Here is a 17,509-nt window from a genome sequence, read left to right as displayed (position 1 = left end):
GTTGTTATTAACCTATAAGGTAATTAAGGGTCATTTTAGTTACATTGTCACCAGCAAATTAGGTGGATCCTGGAAGTCATGGTCAAGCGTTAAACTGATTTTTTAATTATTTTTTTTTTATCCTAAATGACCTTGATAAACCACGAAAACCACCAAAGGCTCCATCTTTGCTGAATTTGTGGGTTCATAGGGTTGGCAGGTTTGGGGCAGGAAAGGATGACCGATGTGGGGCATTGTCCTGCAAAGTGTCTGGGTTGTGGGTTAAAAAAAATGTGCATGCCTTGTCTGCTTTATTTATACAGCCCTTTTTCCCCCAAATACAATAAAACTGGTAGCTGTTTCATTTGCAGAGCTGAATAAATCAGTATGAATAAAAATTCATACAATGGATTGTAATACAGCTTTTTAGATTTGGGGTGGGGATGACTATTTTGTTTTAGAAGACAACAGAGCTTTGTTGTTTTTCTTAATTGTCTGATCTAGGCAACTGCTAGATGGCAGTAGTGTGTAAAGCAGTGCTGTATGTAAGAATTTTCTTGCGTATGCTTGATTTGGAAAATGAGAGTTTATGTTTTCTAGCAATAAATATTATGCCACCCTTCTGTGATAAAAATTAAAGATGTATACTTTACCCTAATGAACGTAGTTTCAAGAACCAATTGAGTACTTGGGTGCCGACTGTGTGTAACACATTCTGTGAGTTTAGCCGGACTAATTTAGCTTTTGTCATATTAAAATCAGGCCTAAAGAAATTCAGTTCTGTTTATCATGAATCTTCATTTAAAATTTTGACTGACTGAACAGCTCCTCTCCCCTTGACCTTAAGTGTTTTTATGAATCAAGGCTAAGGCTTTAAAAAAACAAACAAAAACAAAAAACACAAAAACCAAACCACAAAGCAGCAGGGAGAACAACCTGTTTAAAATAATTCTGCAATCTCAGAAAAGTATATTATTTAATCTTTAAAAAAAAATTAAAGTTACGTACCATAGGTGCATCTTGAATATCCATTTTTGGTTAGGAAAAAGAAGGTTTGTAAAGTTTAGCAGAACAGTGGTAGGAAAAAGCTAGGGGTTGAAAGAGGTATGTATTACTTCTAAAAGTGATTGCTCATCATTTTAATGCATTTGTTCAGGACCGTGTTACGAGTTTGATTTGTGCTTTGGAGAAGATTCTTCCTCCACTCACAAATAAAACTTTTGGAGTTTCTTCTGCTGCAAGTTAGAAATTCTGTGCAGTGACCATTAATTTTTGACTCTGTTCTTTGTCATTTCATACTAGAACTCTTCTTAAAATACAATATGCTTTTTTACTATTATTCTCTGCTGTTATTTCATCCTCTCTTGAATTGATGATCACTTGTTCAAAGTTTCCTCTTCTGACTTGCTGTCAGGGAAGTTTAATTTATTCAGAATGAAAGCACATTTTTTTCCTCTAACGTATTTAAACATAAGTCAAGGTAGTGAAACCAAGCAAATTCTACATGGGTATTTTTACAAAGAAGATTTCACATTTCTGAAAGAAATTGTTTCAGAATATTCTGTGTTTCAAATTGTGAATTGGTCTTTGTAAATATTAACAGCTTAGCTTCAATTTATTTCCTGAAGTTATAGAACTTGTAATATGCATTTCAACTAGGTAGTAATGTAACACTTTTATATCCTGAGCTTATATAAAGAAAGATACGAGTAAAAATGACATTAAAACGTATCAAAAATAGTATTAGTTGTATACCTTACACTTGCTTAACTAACCTTGTAAGTATTTTAAATAATGAAAAACACAAAATGTTTTGCTTTAAATGGATATTGTGAAAGTGATACAGATTACAGTTCAATAGTATTTGAAAAATGTTACTTATATCGTAGAAGGAATCTTACATATGTCTGCAGCTATTTACTGATGTATACTACTACATCTCCCCCTCCTCCCTTTGTTTTTTCTAAAGAAAAAATTTTCCTTTTGCTGGAAAGTGCCAATAAGTTTGCCTTTTGCTGGGCCTGTCAGTAGTCAATGAACTCCCCAGGGTTTGCAGCTTACAGGATGAAAACCACTCTTAATAATTTCAAAGCAACATGTAGCCTAATGGATAAAGTACCACACCAGCAGTTGGGAAACTCAATGCACTGATGTTTCCTGTAGCCAAGAAGTTTCTTAATTTCTATATATCTTTCCTACAGTAGGGTTGGAGAGCATCAGTAAAGCACTCCTGTCAGATCTGGTAGAGGTCTTTTTTCTCTTGTTCCTAAATACAATAAATGCATAGGCATATGTTGGGTACTTCGTATCTGAGTGTTTGCTTTGTTTTATTAGTGTTATTTCAGTTTCACTTCAATCTGTTTTTGTTGTTTGTGTTTGGTTTGGTTTGGTTTGGTTTGGTTTCTTCTTTTCCTCCCAGGACATGGACGCTCTGTGGCACCCCAGAGTACCTTGCACCAGAAGTTATACAAAGCAAAGGCCATGGAAGAGCTGTGGATTGGTGGGCCCTGGGAATTCTTATATTTGAGATGTTGTCAGGGTAAGTGATAATGATTACTATATCACAGCAATATTATGTACATATATATTTACGCACATATACAGGATTCTTATTAGTTCTGTTTACGATATTCAGAATAGCAAATTTGACTTAAATTATTATTCATATACCAGTTTCATTTCTACCTCTGAAGAAAGGAATTGAGTAGCTATACCAAAGAACATACTTCACTGTTGTGCCTAGGATTTTTTTAGTTTTTTGAGTTTGTTGGTTTTCTTTGGTGTTTTGTTGTTGTTTGGTTGGGTTTTCTTTACTTATGACTTTTTTAACAGCTGCTCTTATCCATTCTGGAAATTCAGGTTTTATTGAAATTTAGATTTTAATACATAAAATCCTTTATATTTAAAGGGTGAAGATGAGGACTACCAGTTTTCTTTGAAACTTCTGTAATTTCTAGCACAGTGAAATAATATTTGCAGGGGGAGCTTTAGTCTGTAAAAAGGCACAGTGGCATTTAGGAAGACTTATTAGTACAGCTTGTATTACTACTGAGCACTGGCTTTGTTTAAGCCAAAGGAAAAAAGCACAGGGAAAAGCTTAAAAGGTCTATTCAGAAATCAATTTGGTCAAACACTACTTTTGATGTTTCGGAATTTGCTTGATAAGCAGTGTTTTCAAAAGATTAAAATTCAAACTGAAGAGAGACTTTCTGGCATTAATATAATTAACTGTCTTATTTTGCTCTGATTTCAAAAAAATTTCATTTTCAGTAGAATAAATAACTGATTTAGGGAGTGTCATGGGAGAATGTGAAATTCTGCTTGTGTACTGAACAAGGCATCTGTGTTTTCCCTCGTTTTTTCTCTTGGCTGTATCTTTTGAAGGTACTTGCAAAAAAAAAAAAACCAAAAAAAAAAACCACCAACAAAAAAAAACCCCACCAAAACCCAGAGTCAGAATTTTGAAAGAAATTCGGTTTTGCCATGGTTGGTGCAGTAGAACAAATGCAGGTGAAAGCAAGGCTTTCATAGCTTCAGAATAAACATGGTATATTTAATCTGTTTTGGTTTCATAGTCATTAGAACTTCTTTTTGGTACCAGGCCCAGCATGCTCTGTGCCTTCTCACTCCCTGAGCATGCATCGCATTGCCTCCATGGCCTTTCGTTCTGGATCTGCAGCCTCATAGAGTGAAGTTGGAACGAAAACATCCTTGCATGGATTTATTCTTCCTTTTCTCCATGCAGTCCTGTCAGCTCAGGGTAACTTTGGTGACTGTTCTGGTGTTTGGACAAGCTCATCAGATTGCCTGAGTAGACAGTTCCCCTGATGGACGATCACTTCAGAGCTCCAATCCATTATGTGTGTTTGATGTGAAGAAGTCCAACCACTAGCATCGAAACTTTATCCCAGGACAGCGTTGCTGCCCACCACTTGTGCTCTTAATGTCCTGAGGGCTTGCATGTGCATTTACTTTGAATCTGGACAGAAAAAAACATAAAAAAAATACTAATAGTTCCCTACTGACCCCAGCAGGCTTGGCTGACTGGTCTAATAAAATGTTGTTATTTATGTAGGCAGAGGCCAGGCCTCACCTTTCTTCCAGCGTTCCCTCTAAGGGTGAGTGGCCCAAGTTGGTAAAGGGGATCGTTCTTGGAGGGGTGAAAGAGCAAGAGATTCCCAGCAGCCTTGCTGCCACTAATCATAGTCCTAGACAGCACAAAGAGTGTAGATAGAAGTCTCTGATGCTGTAACATTAGCATAGGTGCTGCCACCTCCCAGCTGTAGTCTGAGTGATTTACCTTCCTGCTGTGGGTTTCTGTGGGACCAGTCTCTGGTCCGTGTGGTCTCAGTGTAAGTAGATATTGGGCATTTTTCCTTTCTGTGCCTTAGAGATGCTGATAGGATTCTCTCTGCTAGAGCAAGTAATAGGAATATGGTTTCCACAGTTAACATAGGGACTACAGGCAATAGTCAAGCGAGATATCATCTCTGGAGTCAGTGAGACCTCAAGACTGCAGAGCACTGAAGTACGACTGATATGTATTCTTCATAAAAAAAGGGAGCAGTTGCCATCATTTCTATGTAGTATCTTCTGTGTCCTGAAACTATCTGGCTCAAGTGATGAGATCTGGATTCCTCCAAGCTTAATATAAACACATTGGCTCTGGAGACTCTTAACCAATAGAGGTAAATTACACATTTCTAAAAGGCAACTGGGATCTCATACAGGCTGATTGACAGAGCAGCTGTTTGCTGCAAGTGATTTCATAATGGTTTTTACCACAGTATTTGTGTAGATACACTCTTCATAACGATTGGATGATGCTTTTTATTTTTTACTTTTTGGGTGAAGTCCCTTTCCAAAGCTGGGATAGGGAATCCACACAAGTTGGTTGGTTGGTATGGTTTTTTTGTTTGGGTTTTTTTGTTGTTGTTTTTTGGGGGGTGCAGGGTGTAGATTGATACTACTCGATTATGATTTTTAAGATTCTGGGGTTTGGGCGTTGAGGGGGGCAGGGCTTGTGGTTTGTGTGTACTTTCTGTAAGAGGGCAGGTTGTCAGGTAGGGCATATGCTTTTAGCATTCTGTCAGCTTTTTGCTCTTGTTGGCAGAAGTGTTTTAAAATGCTTTCCTCGCCAATTCAACATGTGGCCTGGTATCAAATCCATTAATGCAAAAACAGTCCTAGGTAACTTTATTCCTTGAAATTCAAAGAAGATTTAAGAAACATTAAAATTAGTTGAAGGTGAACAAAACCTGACTTGAAGACTAAATTATTGTCTGCAAGTAAATTACTGAAGACATTTGGTAGTTATTTCCTGAAGTTACTCTCCCTGAACCCCAAAAGCAATTGAAAAGAATTTGTAGATGTGTGTGTAAGGAAATTGTTTCTATAAAAACAAACAAACAAAACCACACGTTCCTGTTCTGCAGTGTCCTATTTCTCTAACTTAATCTCTAGAGGCCTGTGGAATTCTAGTTCTGTGCATACTAGATTTAAGGCAAGATCCCATTTAGGTTTAGGATAGTAAAATATAGGAAGGGGAGAGAACAGGGAGAACCAGGGGTGAGAAGAAATCTTTACAGAACTGATTGGTAATATCAAGTACATCAAGTTAATCTGAACAAGCAAAACAAACTGTCAATAGAAAGAGTTGAAAGATCTATCTATTTTAAGTAAACATGTTCTGTTACAATCCATCATAGCGTAAAACATACTTGTTTAACATTAGCTATGTTGGGTCGTAATTGTACTGTCAGCAGATGTGTAGCTGGCTGATTTTTCTCATCTAATGAGGGTTTTGTGTTTTCCATTTTTGCTTTGGTGGGCACATGTGATGTGCCTATCTATCTTTTTATGGAGGTAATGGTTCCTGTCTATGGTTTCATTTTCCCAGACCTGTGCGTTTTCCCTTGAGGTTTTACAACTTATCTTCTGCAGTGCTAAAACTGTTATCTTTGAGACCAATGTCAGTGCCATTGTTATGCATCAGTTAGCAAAAGGAATGATTTGCAGCTGTTGTCCCATATACAGAGATCATTTTTTTTTTTTAGCTTCTTTTCGGTTGGTGGAAAAAAGGCAGCTGTTTGTATTTGGGTTATGGTGTGAAGGCAGCCTGACACTCAAGGGGGTTTTTGTTGATTTATTAGGTAGCTTCCAGCACAATGCTTGCATTGTTTGGTCTGAAAACTGTGCTGTGCTGCAGATTAACATTTGCAGGTAGTATCAAAATCAAGTTATTTGGCTTGTCCGTAAGAAAACTATGTAATCTTACAAAGCTATTCTCATTTTGCATACAGTTCAAATGCACTTTAAACAGTATCGCATTAAATTATTATTTATCCAAGTGTGATTTAAATTTCTCTCAAGAATTCTAGACATAGTAATTTTGGATTTTCAAAGTGGGAGAGCAAAGAGCAATTTAAACATATGTAAATGTATAAAAACATATGCATACTTCTTATTCTTTATTTTATACCTCGCTATTGTACATAATGTTTGGAGATGGAGGAAGAAAAACCTGCATTTCATATCAATCTGCTTACTGCAGCTGGCACCTTTGTAATAGGTCATTACAAAGTCTGATTCTAATTGCTTTATGCATTTAGAGATGCTAATACATAATAACAAATACAAAATTGGAAACAGAGTTTTCTGTTTGTCAACCTGCTTTTGGAGAATGTGAAAGACACAATCTTGCCTGACTGAAAAAGAAACTTTATATGATAGTCTCTCTGGTGTGGGAAACTTCTATGCATGTTAAATATCTAACACATTTTCCCTGTTCTTTAGTGTCAAAGCAGGAATTTATAAACACACAAATATTTTTTTCCCCGAGATTTTTATGTTTTCCAGTTTCTTTCTGGCTGAGACTATTCGCTTTTTCATAATGAAACTACTCTGGCTTTTTGGACAACACCAATAAACGCTCTTCAGTCTTTCCAGAACCAGATATCTTTGTCATGCTTTTCTGTGCTTTGAAGTATTACTTTTGTTATCTTATGCATACAGACAGCTTTATTTAACTTTTCTGATGCAATTTGGTTTTGTCTGTGGCTGAATTTTGGAGTATTTCAAAGGAGATGCTAATCCACTTGGTCATCAGCTGAATAATGAAGAAATTAATACTTCTGAAAACACTTACAGAATGGAAATAATGTATAGAACTTGTTGAGAAATAAGCTAGTTTGAGTAACATCAAATTAAGAAGAGAACGTGTGTGCCAAAACCAGCACAACATGAAATGAAGAAACACTGTTTTCACCCTTTTTTGTGCTACCAGTGATTTCCAAAGCTACCAGCACTGTATTTGCGTGTGTATGCACATAGTTAAGTTCTCTTAGAAAGTAATTATAAAAAGTTAGAGAGATGTGAAAGTATTTTAAATGTTGGACTGTAATAGCGGTTGGATGTTATTAATATGGTTGATCCCTTTATTCTGTAAGGGTTTTGAAGACAGAAGCATAGTAAGAGAGATGCTTTGGTCATGTTACAGAAGTCAAAGTGGGACTGAGATTAGTGAATGCGTAGTTAGTTATTCCATTCCTCCAAAAGGTTTCCTGTAGAAACTTCTAAAAAGGTGACGACCACTCTGAAAACCTATCGGCACTTGGGCTTAGCTGCTTGTATCACCTGTACTGATGCACCCATATTCTGAGCTTCATGCAGTAATCAGGATATGTATTACACTAGTAAAGGAAGGACAGCAGAAAATTGTATCAATTCTTACTGTAACTGTAAAACAAGATTTAGTCTCTCTCTTAGCTCATAACTTCATGAAAAACTTTTTAGAAAAAAGTAAGTGTAGAATTTTAACTGCATCTTGATTTACTGATCATCTTGGGAAGATTCTGAAATAAGTACTTTATCTGTCCAACACAGAAATACAGCTCCACTTTGAAATAATTTCAGGTTCTGAACAGTCTGTCTCTTTCAAACCTTCTGTAACAAAACATACACTTGAATTCGAGAAATAACTGAACTGGACAATCTATTCATATGAGGGTCCTTTGACACTTTAGACAGAAAGTAGCAAATAGGGGTAAGCCTGCAGTTACAGGACAAGATCAAAAATGGTAATGCTGTTTTGGAAAGTATACCCTTGGGTTTTATAGATAATGGCAAAGCTTTTTTTACTTTAACACTGAAAATTGGTTTCATAATTGATATTTTTACTGTATTAATGTAAGAAGAATCTCTCTTGTGATACTTCAGCTTTAATTCTATATTCAGTGTATTGTATAAAAAATGTTTTTTGTTTTGTAATAGCAGTCTTAAGTTATTCTTCAAGTTAGTATTTGACTGATGATGCCCTACCAAAAAGAACAATATAATCAATGATTTCTAAGGGGAATTACTGTAACATAATATTGTTTATAAGATTTTTAGAAATCCTTTTTCTAACCTCTAAAAATTTGCTGTATTAAAATAGGTTTCCTCCATTTTTTGATGACAATCCATTTGGTATATATCAGAAGATTCTTGCCGGCAAAATAGATTTTCCAAGGCATTTGGATTTATATGTAAAGTAAGTCCATGACTCCAAACCCTGTCTTTTATATTATAAACACCTCCTGAGCACTGTTTCTAAAGGACCTCCATAGAAGACCAGATACCAGATTCTGATTTTTCTACAACACCATGTTGGAAAACATTTTAGATTATGTTTACTCTTGTAGTCCAAATAAAATTGTGTTTGGTATACTTCAAGCTGGAGACACAGTTGTAAGATAGTTTCTGCCTCTCTTACTTTTCTCCATATTTTGGAATATTAAATGTTTTCCCACCTTGTACAAAGCTCTTTGGTACCCAGTTGGTGTGTGGAAGGAAGAAAAGTGGAGAAATATGAGGGGTTAATTTAATATGAATAAAAATCAGGAGAGCAGGAAGTGAACACTAAACTGTTCCTTCATATGCATATATACCGGTTAAGTCACGCTTAACATAACTACTTGAATGAACTTTCTGATACTTAAGAAGCTCCAATGTAAAAACGACTTCCATTTCTGATTGCAGGGCCCCAGTTCAATATGCAGTCTTATATATACATGTGTGGGTTTTATTCAAAGTATTTTGCAGTCTTTACAGGTTTATTGCAGATGAAATGCTTTTTTTCCCTATTTAAATATTACATAATAGCTAGTAAACATTAAAAAAGAGGAAGTGCAATTTTGAGCATGGAAGCTTCTCCTCAGAAGCAGAGGTGGCTGAATGAGGACAGGAAGTTATTCTTACATTCCCATGTTAATCATTCAAGGTATTTTGAAGAAGTGACCCTAGAGGTGGCACTTCCTTACTGTGACCACTAGGTAAACAGGTAAAACATTGTATAGCAAGTCTAATGAAATCTGTCCAACTTCCTCTGAGCTTTTTTAAATTCTCATGCAAAAATAATCGTTTGGGGAGGAATTTTTTAAGCCTCCGTTGAATGAACAGGTGCACTAAATCAAGCATATCTACATTACCTTAGGACGATTAGTGTCTCATATTTTTGTCTGTTCTTAACAGAGTTTTCCCTTACTATCTTGATGCTGTTTCCAACTTAGTGTAGTCTTATTGTCTGGTCTTCCTAACCTGGTCTGTTTTAGAAAGAAAAATGAGTTTCTCACATAATATTATACGCACTAAAGTATAAGGGTGTGACCAGAGGATGAACAGCTCAAGTTAGGTTATTATCACTAGCAACCTGTCTAACATGGCGAAAGCATTTAAAAGCAGGGAAGCTGTTAGCTTCTGTTTGTGCTTGACGTTCACAGACCAACACTGATTTCTACCATCCAGAAGACACCTGATGCTGTGAAGTTTCCTAGTTATGGTAGTAAGCATGCACATGCAGGTTTTGTTCTTCAGTCTGTACATGACTGTGAATGAATTGTAGGATACATTAGTCAACATAGTTGTTGATAAACCTCTTTCCCAGCTTTTCTTATCCAGATGTTCTTTCAGTGTGTGCTTGGCAGCTCATTCCCATTACACTCCTGCCTTTAAGGGGTCTGATGGGATTCTAGCTTGGTCTTTCCTCCTTTCATATCTTGGTTTTGAGTGTCCTCATTCATTTGCAGGGCTTCACCCGCTTTCTGCAGCGAGTTGTTAGTGTAATGTATCTCTCTTGTTCCATTAACCCCTCTTCCTTTTTTTAAAACCACAATATGTAGAACTGGATAGTCTTAGACATCTTTGCACCCTTAACTTAAAGCAAGTGCCAAGATTGTTTTGTCCGAAGAAGGCAGTCTGCTTCTTACCTTATTTGTGTCGCATTTGCTTTCTCTCTCTTCTTCCCTATCAGTTGGTATCTCAGCAAGGATGGAGACTGCCTTGGGTCCTGTCACATCCAGGCTATGTCTGAAGTATTAGTGCTACACAGTGTTTGTAACAGTTGAACTTTAACTCTCTGCTCTTAGGCAGCAAACATGTTTTCCTTTTTGAACTCTGAGAAAACTTTTTTACCTAGATGTATTACATCACCTTACTGGTTGATGTTTTTCTACCCACCTACACCTTATCATCTTCCCACACTTTCAACCTTTTGAATTTGTACCAGTTTTGCTTTCCTTCCTGCTGCATGATGTTTACTGTCTGTTACTGTGCTATGAAACTGCTGTGTGTCTTGTGTAAGTGCTGTTCCTTCTGGCCTCTTTTTTAGTACCTCTTCACACTGCTCTTTACTGTGTGCCTTTTGTTAGACGCCTTGCAAATTGATTAGATGTTTTTTACAAGTCCTTTGTCCTGTATACATTAATTCCTTGACACATTTGACCATTAGTTCAGATCTCTTCTGAAGAGCAGATTCTGCCATGAAGATGATAAATTAACCAACTAGAAATTCCAAAATAAGAATGTCAGCAAAGTTTTGTGTTACTTAATTTCTGATAAAATATAAGTATTAATTAGTCTCCACCTATTTCTTTGGTCACTAATGGGTTCATACCTTTCTTTTTTCCTTTTGTAAGCTTTTCTTTGCAACACAGTTTTGGAAAATACCAAACAAAACATCAGTGCTACAGCAGTTTAATGATTATTGGTTTGGAAAGACCTTGATGTAGAATTTCATTCCCTAAATACATACAACAACTATCCAGTGGATTAACTTTAACATGATCATTTCTAAATTATTCTTTAGAAACTGTGTAGTAAAGAAGCACTAAACTAGCTACTGCTTGATCCAGTTTGATATTTGTTATATTTGAATGCAGCAAATGTCTTCATCTTTTGTGACAACACAGTATCACTGAGCGTCCCTTAACTGTGCTTTTCTAAGATGAATTTTTGAATGATCTGTTTAATGTTTTCTAGTTATATAGGAATAGGAAACTCAGTGACTTATCTTTGGCAATATAGCCTGGATTTCTTTTCAGTCCTACTCCTGTTTTAAAGTCTCATTATAGACAAGAAGGTGACTGTAAAAGGAGTTAGTCACATGATTTAGTCCAGTCCAAACACTGATTGGCTGGAATGATCATGAGAGTTTTAAAAATTGCTTTCTACCTTGACTTTTTTATTCTCCTTCTATCTGGCAGTTGACTATTTTTCCAGTTGAATGTTAGAACTATATTCCTGCCAAATACAACAGCTTTTCAAACAGTCCAGGACATTCACTCTCAGTTAATATATTCTTTGTGCATACGCTTTTATGATTTCAAGGATAGGTGACAGAATACTGTTTTTGTTTTGGGGTAGTAGGTGTTACAGTTAAGGGTGGAGAGCAGCACTGTGTCATTAATATGTTTGCATTCTTTTCTGTAAATGAAGTTGTTGGGTTTTTTAACTACTTCTGCAAAGTTAAAAATTGGAATTTGCCATACTCTGTAGATCTCCAGCATTTCATGCATTATTGCATCTCTTAAGTCTATTTGAGGCTGTAGAAAAAAGAAGGGTGGCTAAACTTTTGTTTTTTCCTGTCATTGGTACTTTATGCAATGAGACCAGGATTTATTCTAAAAATAAACAGCAAAATAATCTTTCAGATAGAAGATACCTGCTTTTACAAATGTGGAGCCAGAGTTTTTTCTCTCAACTCATAAGTAATCAAACTAACCTAATAAATTGTGATACTGATTTTGATTTACATTGGACTGTTTTGGTGCTTAATATATGAAGTACTTTGCTATTAAAATGGAAGTCCTTTATGTCTCTAAACTTAAAATTGATCTTTTAAAATGTTGATTTAGCTTTATGTAGAACTGTTCAATGAACTAGAATCTCGGGAGGCTTTTCATTTTCAGTGAAATTAAAGCTTATAGATGTTACTAGTTTTAGGAAGATGACTAGCTCTTCCTTGGTTTCTCTGAATATTTAGCTGCCACAGAATTTAAATGTCAATGTATAAAGTTGAGGGTGTGGCTTTATCTGTATTTTTTATATATATTAAAGTTGTGTTCTGCCAAATAGGTTTGACATTCATTTTGAGGTTTGGAATGCCCAGCAAAATACAAAAATACCAAGAGAGATATGGTACTATTGGGGAGGGGAGAATAGAGAGATCCTTTGTTTCTTGAAAGAGTCTAGCAGGAACTTGAAAGAATACTGCAAGTTCCTTTTAGAACAGGTTATTCCTTTCTATCATTCACTCTTAAGTGTCCTAAAATATGAAGGAAATGAGTAGGTAAATTATACATAGAATTAGCTAGTCAAAGGGAAGTATGCTCATGGTCTTTAATATTTGTATGATAGTCAAATAGAAATTTCTTTTGTTTAACAGAGAACATGTTTTCTTTACTGCAGAGACCTTATTAAGAAGCTGCTTGTGGTTGACAGGACAAGACGATTAGGAAATATGAAGGTCAGTATAAAATGTTAAGTGTAATGCAGAACATAGCACGAGGTTGAATGAATTCTGTAGGAGATATGTAGAACAGCTCTCCTATGGCTTTTGGTTTTATAAGCGTGAAATTGAGATATATTTTCCCATACATTGCTTCAGTTGTGCAATCCTAAATGCAGAGTTTAACTGTATATTTCTGGAAATCATACTCCTATTGTCTGGATTAATGCTATCCTTCATAATAGTTTCTTCCCTCCCCCTTCATCCCCCGCCCCACCCCCAAAACAAACAAACAAACAAAAACCCCTACCTGTTTACTGATTAATTTGAAGACTTTAATTAGACAAGAAACATGATGCTAAGTCCTGTAGGACAGAGAGCACCAGCTGGGTTGTTTCTTTGGAGTAGTTTAATCCCTCGAGGAGCACTAATCAAATTTGAAGCTTTAAAATTATTTTAAAGAATATAAGGGTTGTTGTAGTACCATGATGATTGGTCATTGTCCTGATAGTTTGGTGGTGGGGCTGATGAAGCACAGTCAAGTAGTCTTCTACCAAGAATTATTTATCCTGTTCTGAACAGACTTCTGAAGACAATAGCCTACTAGTCAAAAACACGCTCAAGTGTCTCAGGTAGCGTTCTAGCCTACCTCAGAAATATATCTGTGATATGTCAAGGGAGAACACAAAGCAACCGTGCAAATTCTGTGCGATGTCCTAATGTGGTACTACTTGTAATGCCAAGAAGATGACAGCTGTATTACAAGCTTATTTGATTCTGCAGCTGTGCAGTAGCTGTGGTTGGTAGCGCAGTGAGAAGTTAGCTGTGTGTGAACTAACTCAGGTACATTAACAGGTGCCAAAGCACCACACAGGACTCAGTGTAGGTTAATATACCCTTCTGCCAGAGTAAGTTAATGCCATATTCATTGTTAATGTTGTTAACGTTGCAGATACTTAAATTAGCTTGTGCAATCTTTTAGTCTGTTAGAGACAGCTAAAATTTCCATTTCCCTGCACAGGGGAGTTCAGAGGTTTGCTTTTTTGAACAAAGCACTATTTATGTTGCACACAGGTGAAGAAGGTAAGAGATGCAGAGCCATCCAAGTTCCTTGAATATATTATTTTAAGTATAGATGCTGGAACCTGCTGTCCAAAGTTCCTTTTCAGAGCCTTTTATGGCACAAGCATAGATGGGTAAGAAAAGCTAGAAAATGTATGTTTTCCATATCCTCCAGAAATCACAGTGCTTTTCAGGGCAGAGGGTGCAGCAGGAGGATTAAACCCCACTTTTATAAACGGAAAACTTTAGAAAGTTATTGACCAGTAAAAACTTCTATATCTTATGACAGTTTTGAAGGAAACCAAACCAAACCAAAACCTTGGTGTATTCAAAATTGGGTTTTCTGAAATGTGTTTGGCTGGCTTTTGGGTTTTGGTTTTTTTGGGCTGGTTTGGTTTGGTTTTTTTGGTTGGTTGTTTTTTTTAGTCTGTGGTTATTTTGGTTTCTTTTGGAGTTTTTCCCTACAATTGGCTAAAATGTAGTCATGGTTTAGTCCCAGTCAAGGACTAAGCACCACACAGCTGCTCACTCACTCCCCCCATCCCAGTGGGATGGGGGAGAAAATGGGAAGAGGAAAAGTTAGAAAACTCGTGGGTTGGGATAAGAACAGTTTAATAATTAAAATAAAATAACAAGAAAGGGAGAGAGGTGAAACCCAGGGAAAATAAAATTACAAAAAAGTGATGCAACCGCTCACCACCCACCCATCGCCTGATGCCGCCAGTCCCTGAGCCGTCATCACTGCTTCCCCTGGCCAACTCTCCACAGTTTAGATACAGAGCATGACATCATATGATATGGAATATCCCTTTGGCCAGTTGGGGTCAGCTGTCCCGGCTGTGCTCCCTCGCAGCTTCTTGTGCACCTGGCAGAGCATGGGAGGCTGGAAAAGTCCTTGACTAGCGTAAGCACTGCTTAGCAACAACTAAAACATCGGTGTGTTATCAACATTATTCTCATCCTAAATCCAAAACACAGCACTATATCAGCTACAAGTGAAGAAAATTAACTTTATCCCAGCCAAAACTATGACACATGTCAAATCAAAATTAGTTCTAATTAGAAGCGGGATTTGGAGTGGGGGCAGTAGGTCGTTCTTACGTCCAATCCTTTTCCATAATCATAGCTGGTTTTAAAAGATTTAAATCTCACTGGGCTTTTTCTGGTGAAGCATTCAATCAGATCTGCTTTTGAGGGAACTAGGTGATAAATCACTCTCCTTGTGCCTTTTTGGGTATGAGCATGGATAGTCCCACTCCATATAAATCTTAAAAAAAACCAAATGTGTGGTATGCTTCATTCCATGGAGCTGCATGTGGTATGAGCTTGAGTGCTGTGCATTAAAACTATGCTGTGATCAGGCCTGAGACAGAGAACCAGCTGTTTTTCCCCAGTGCTTAATGCCTTGAGCATGTCTGTCCTTGAACCAAGCTTCATTGGGGGGGAGACATTTTCATTCTTTACATACATAATCAAAACAGCTCAGGGAGAATAATCATTACAACACAAATATGCTTTTAACCATATATCTAAAATGAAAACAAATGCTTTTTTATATATATACATATACTTTTGTAACAGTACTGAGAACCTCTTGTTGTTGGCACTAAACATCTGTAATATTTGATAGAACTTAGTGGTCCCCAGACATGATTTTTATTTAAGACAACATCAACCCTCAGGTATGTTTTTTTTTTTATTAGTGTAAGAATTAGAAAGTGTATCTCAATAAGAGTCATTCTCTAAAATGTTGGGAGAAAACAGAAGTGAATAGAATGGCAGTGGATGCTTTTGTGGGTATTTTAAAGCCTATTCTTTGGTCTCCTTTGGGTCAGAAGAATGCTGCTAAAAAAAGAAAAAAGAAAAAACTTTAGATCTTATTACTGGAACTCAGGATGTGCTAGGGAAATAACACCAAATTTATCCTGTAGGATCTTTTAACGATTATCACCTGAGAAAAGAAAAAAGGTTAGACGCACCATTAGCCTGCCTTGGTACCACAGTTCTTATGATGAAATGCATGGTTTGGCATACATATAACTTCATAAATATTTATGATGTTTGGTTTTTTTTTCTTTAAAGAATGGAGCAGATGATGTGAAGAGACATCGATGGTTCAGGTCTATAGATTGGGATGCTGTACCCCAAAGGAGATTGAAGGTATATTCTGCAAAATACTGTACAGGACATTGCAACAAGAAATCATTGTTCATTTAGCTGATCTGTTGAGGTTTTGTTGCCTCTTGTGTCTGTTCATATGTGTGTACGAGCATGTGTGTATACGCACGCATCAGTGCATTTTGCACTTCTACACTGCTGAATTAATTATATGAATGTTGACTTGCATTTTTGTCTATATACAAAATGTCTAAAGAAAATTCCTGATTTGTTTTCCTGAAGTTCATTAGTTAACACAACATTTAATTTTCTGTTTTAGGGTTTTGTAAGTAACTACTTTTTGTAGGTGTTTTTCTGTTTGGCGATTTGGGGGGGATTGTTGATTTGATGGGGGATTGTTTTGGGTTTTTCTCCTTTTCTTTTCTTTCTTTCCCTGATATTTGTGGAAGTATTTTACTCTAAATTCTTGTGCCAAGTTCAATTCAGGTAAATGCTTTAATGAAATGCAAAGCATATGGGAGCAGGAGGAATAGGGAAGGTGAGAGAGAAGGATTTATGAATGTAATTCTAACATACTTTTTAACAGCACTGAATTCTAGTATTATATGAGGGCAGATGTTTGCAAAAGCTATCAACACTGCAAAATGCCTTTTAAAGTCCTTTGGAAGTAAAACTGCCTTCTTTCTTTCCTTTTCCAAAGTTCTAACTAGTACAGTTTTTTACAGCAATGATTTTTCAGTAACAGGTTGCCATCAATCAAGTACCAATTAAGTGTTCCAGTTTCCTTTTCTTTGCATTAGCTTCTCACAATGAATTTCTGGATAGAGATTTTAAACTGAGCTCTTGCAAAATAGATAAGAGATGAAAATGTTCTCGATGTTCTTGTAGACAGTGTCCTAATACAAAGCTGTAGGTGACACTTTTCCTTAACAAAAAGTTTGCATCATTTTAAATGTGTGGGTTTGGGTTGTTTGGTTTTGGGGTTTTTTTTTGATGTTTTATGTAGATCTGTTTTAATTAAGTCACAGTTTTCAAATTATTTACTGTGCATTCTGGTCACACAAATCTGCAACGAACACAAACTGGATGATAAAATGTTTTATAAATATTTGAACTCCTGAAAGTTATGACAGCCTACTGTATTACCAAATAACAAACAAGTAGTATTAAAAACTGAATGTTAGAGATACAAATTAAAAGTCTCAGGTCCAAACATCCTTTGTGTTGCATTTTTATTAAAAAAAAAAATAGTCACCATGGTATTCAGATTATTGTGAATCCAAAACTTGTTTCTTAATTTTTGTGCTGGTTACATTAAGTTCTTAGAAGACAAGATGGTGCTTAATTATACTTCAGAGCAAGGGTGTGAATTGGGTCAGAAATTTACTTCCTTATTTCTAGAGGCAGCCATATTCTTCAGACTTAGTTTTCACAATCTCACTCTGTTTCATACTGATGAAGAGATTGAAAATATGAAATAATGGATACAGTGATCTATTTTCCCCTGTAAAAAGTGTGAATTGGCCTGTTGTACAAATGAAGCATTGATTCACAGTCCTGAGTAGTTCTTAAATACCAGTATTATAC

The 17,509-nt window shown here is 36.2% G+C and overlaps 1 protein-coding gene across 1 annotated transcript in view; it reads left to right on the top strand.

Moving 5' to 3' along the window:
* The window catches only part of PRKX (protein kinase cAMP-dependent X-linked catalytic subunit), a 61,886-nt gene that overhangs the window by 39,683 nt on the left and 4,694 nt on the right, over window positions 1-17,509 (top strand). The window contains exons 4-7 of the mRNA XM_075094897.1: window positions 2,399-2,518; window positions 8,414-8,509; window positions 12,703-12,760; window positions 15,887-15,964. Coding sequence (XP_074950998.1) covers window positions 2,399-2,518; window positions 8,414-8,509; window positions 12,703-12,760; window positions 15,887-15,964 — 352 coding nt within the window. The remainder of the gene's footprint in view (window positions 1-2,398; window positions 2,519-8,413; window positions 8,510-12,702; window positions 12,761-15,886; window positions 15,965-17,509) is intronic.

This window comes from Phalacrocorax aristotelis, chromosome 1 (genome assembly GCF_949628215.1).
Source record: "Phalacrocorax aristotelis chromosome 1, bGulAri2.1, whole genome shotgun sequence".
Lineage (NCBI taxonomy): Eukaryota > Metazoa > Chordata > Aves > Suliformes > Phalacrocoracidae > Phalacrocorax > Phalacrocorax aristotelis.
Note: the sequence above shows the minus strand (reverse complement) of the source record. Positions and strands in the feature narration are given on the sequence as shown.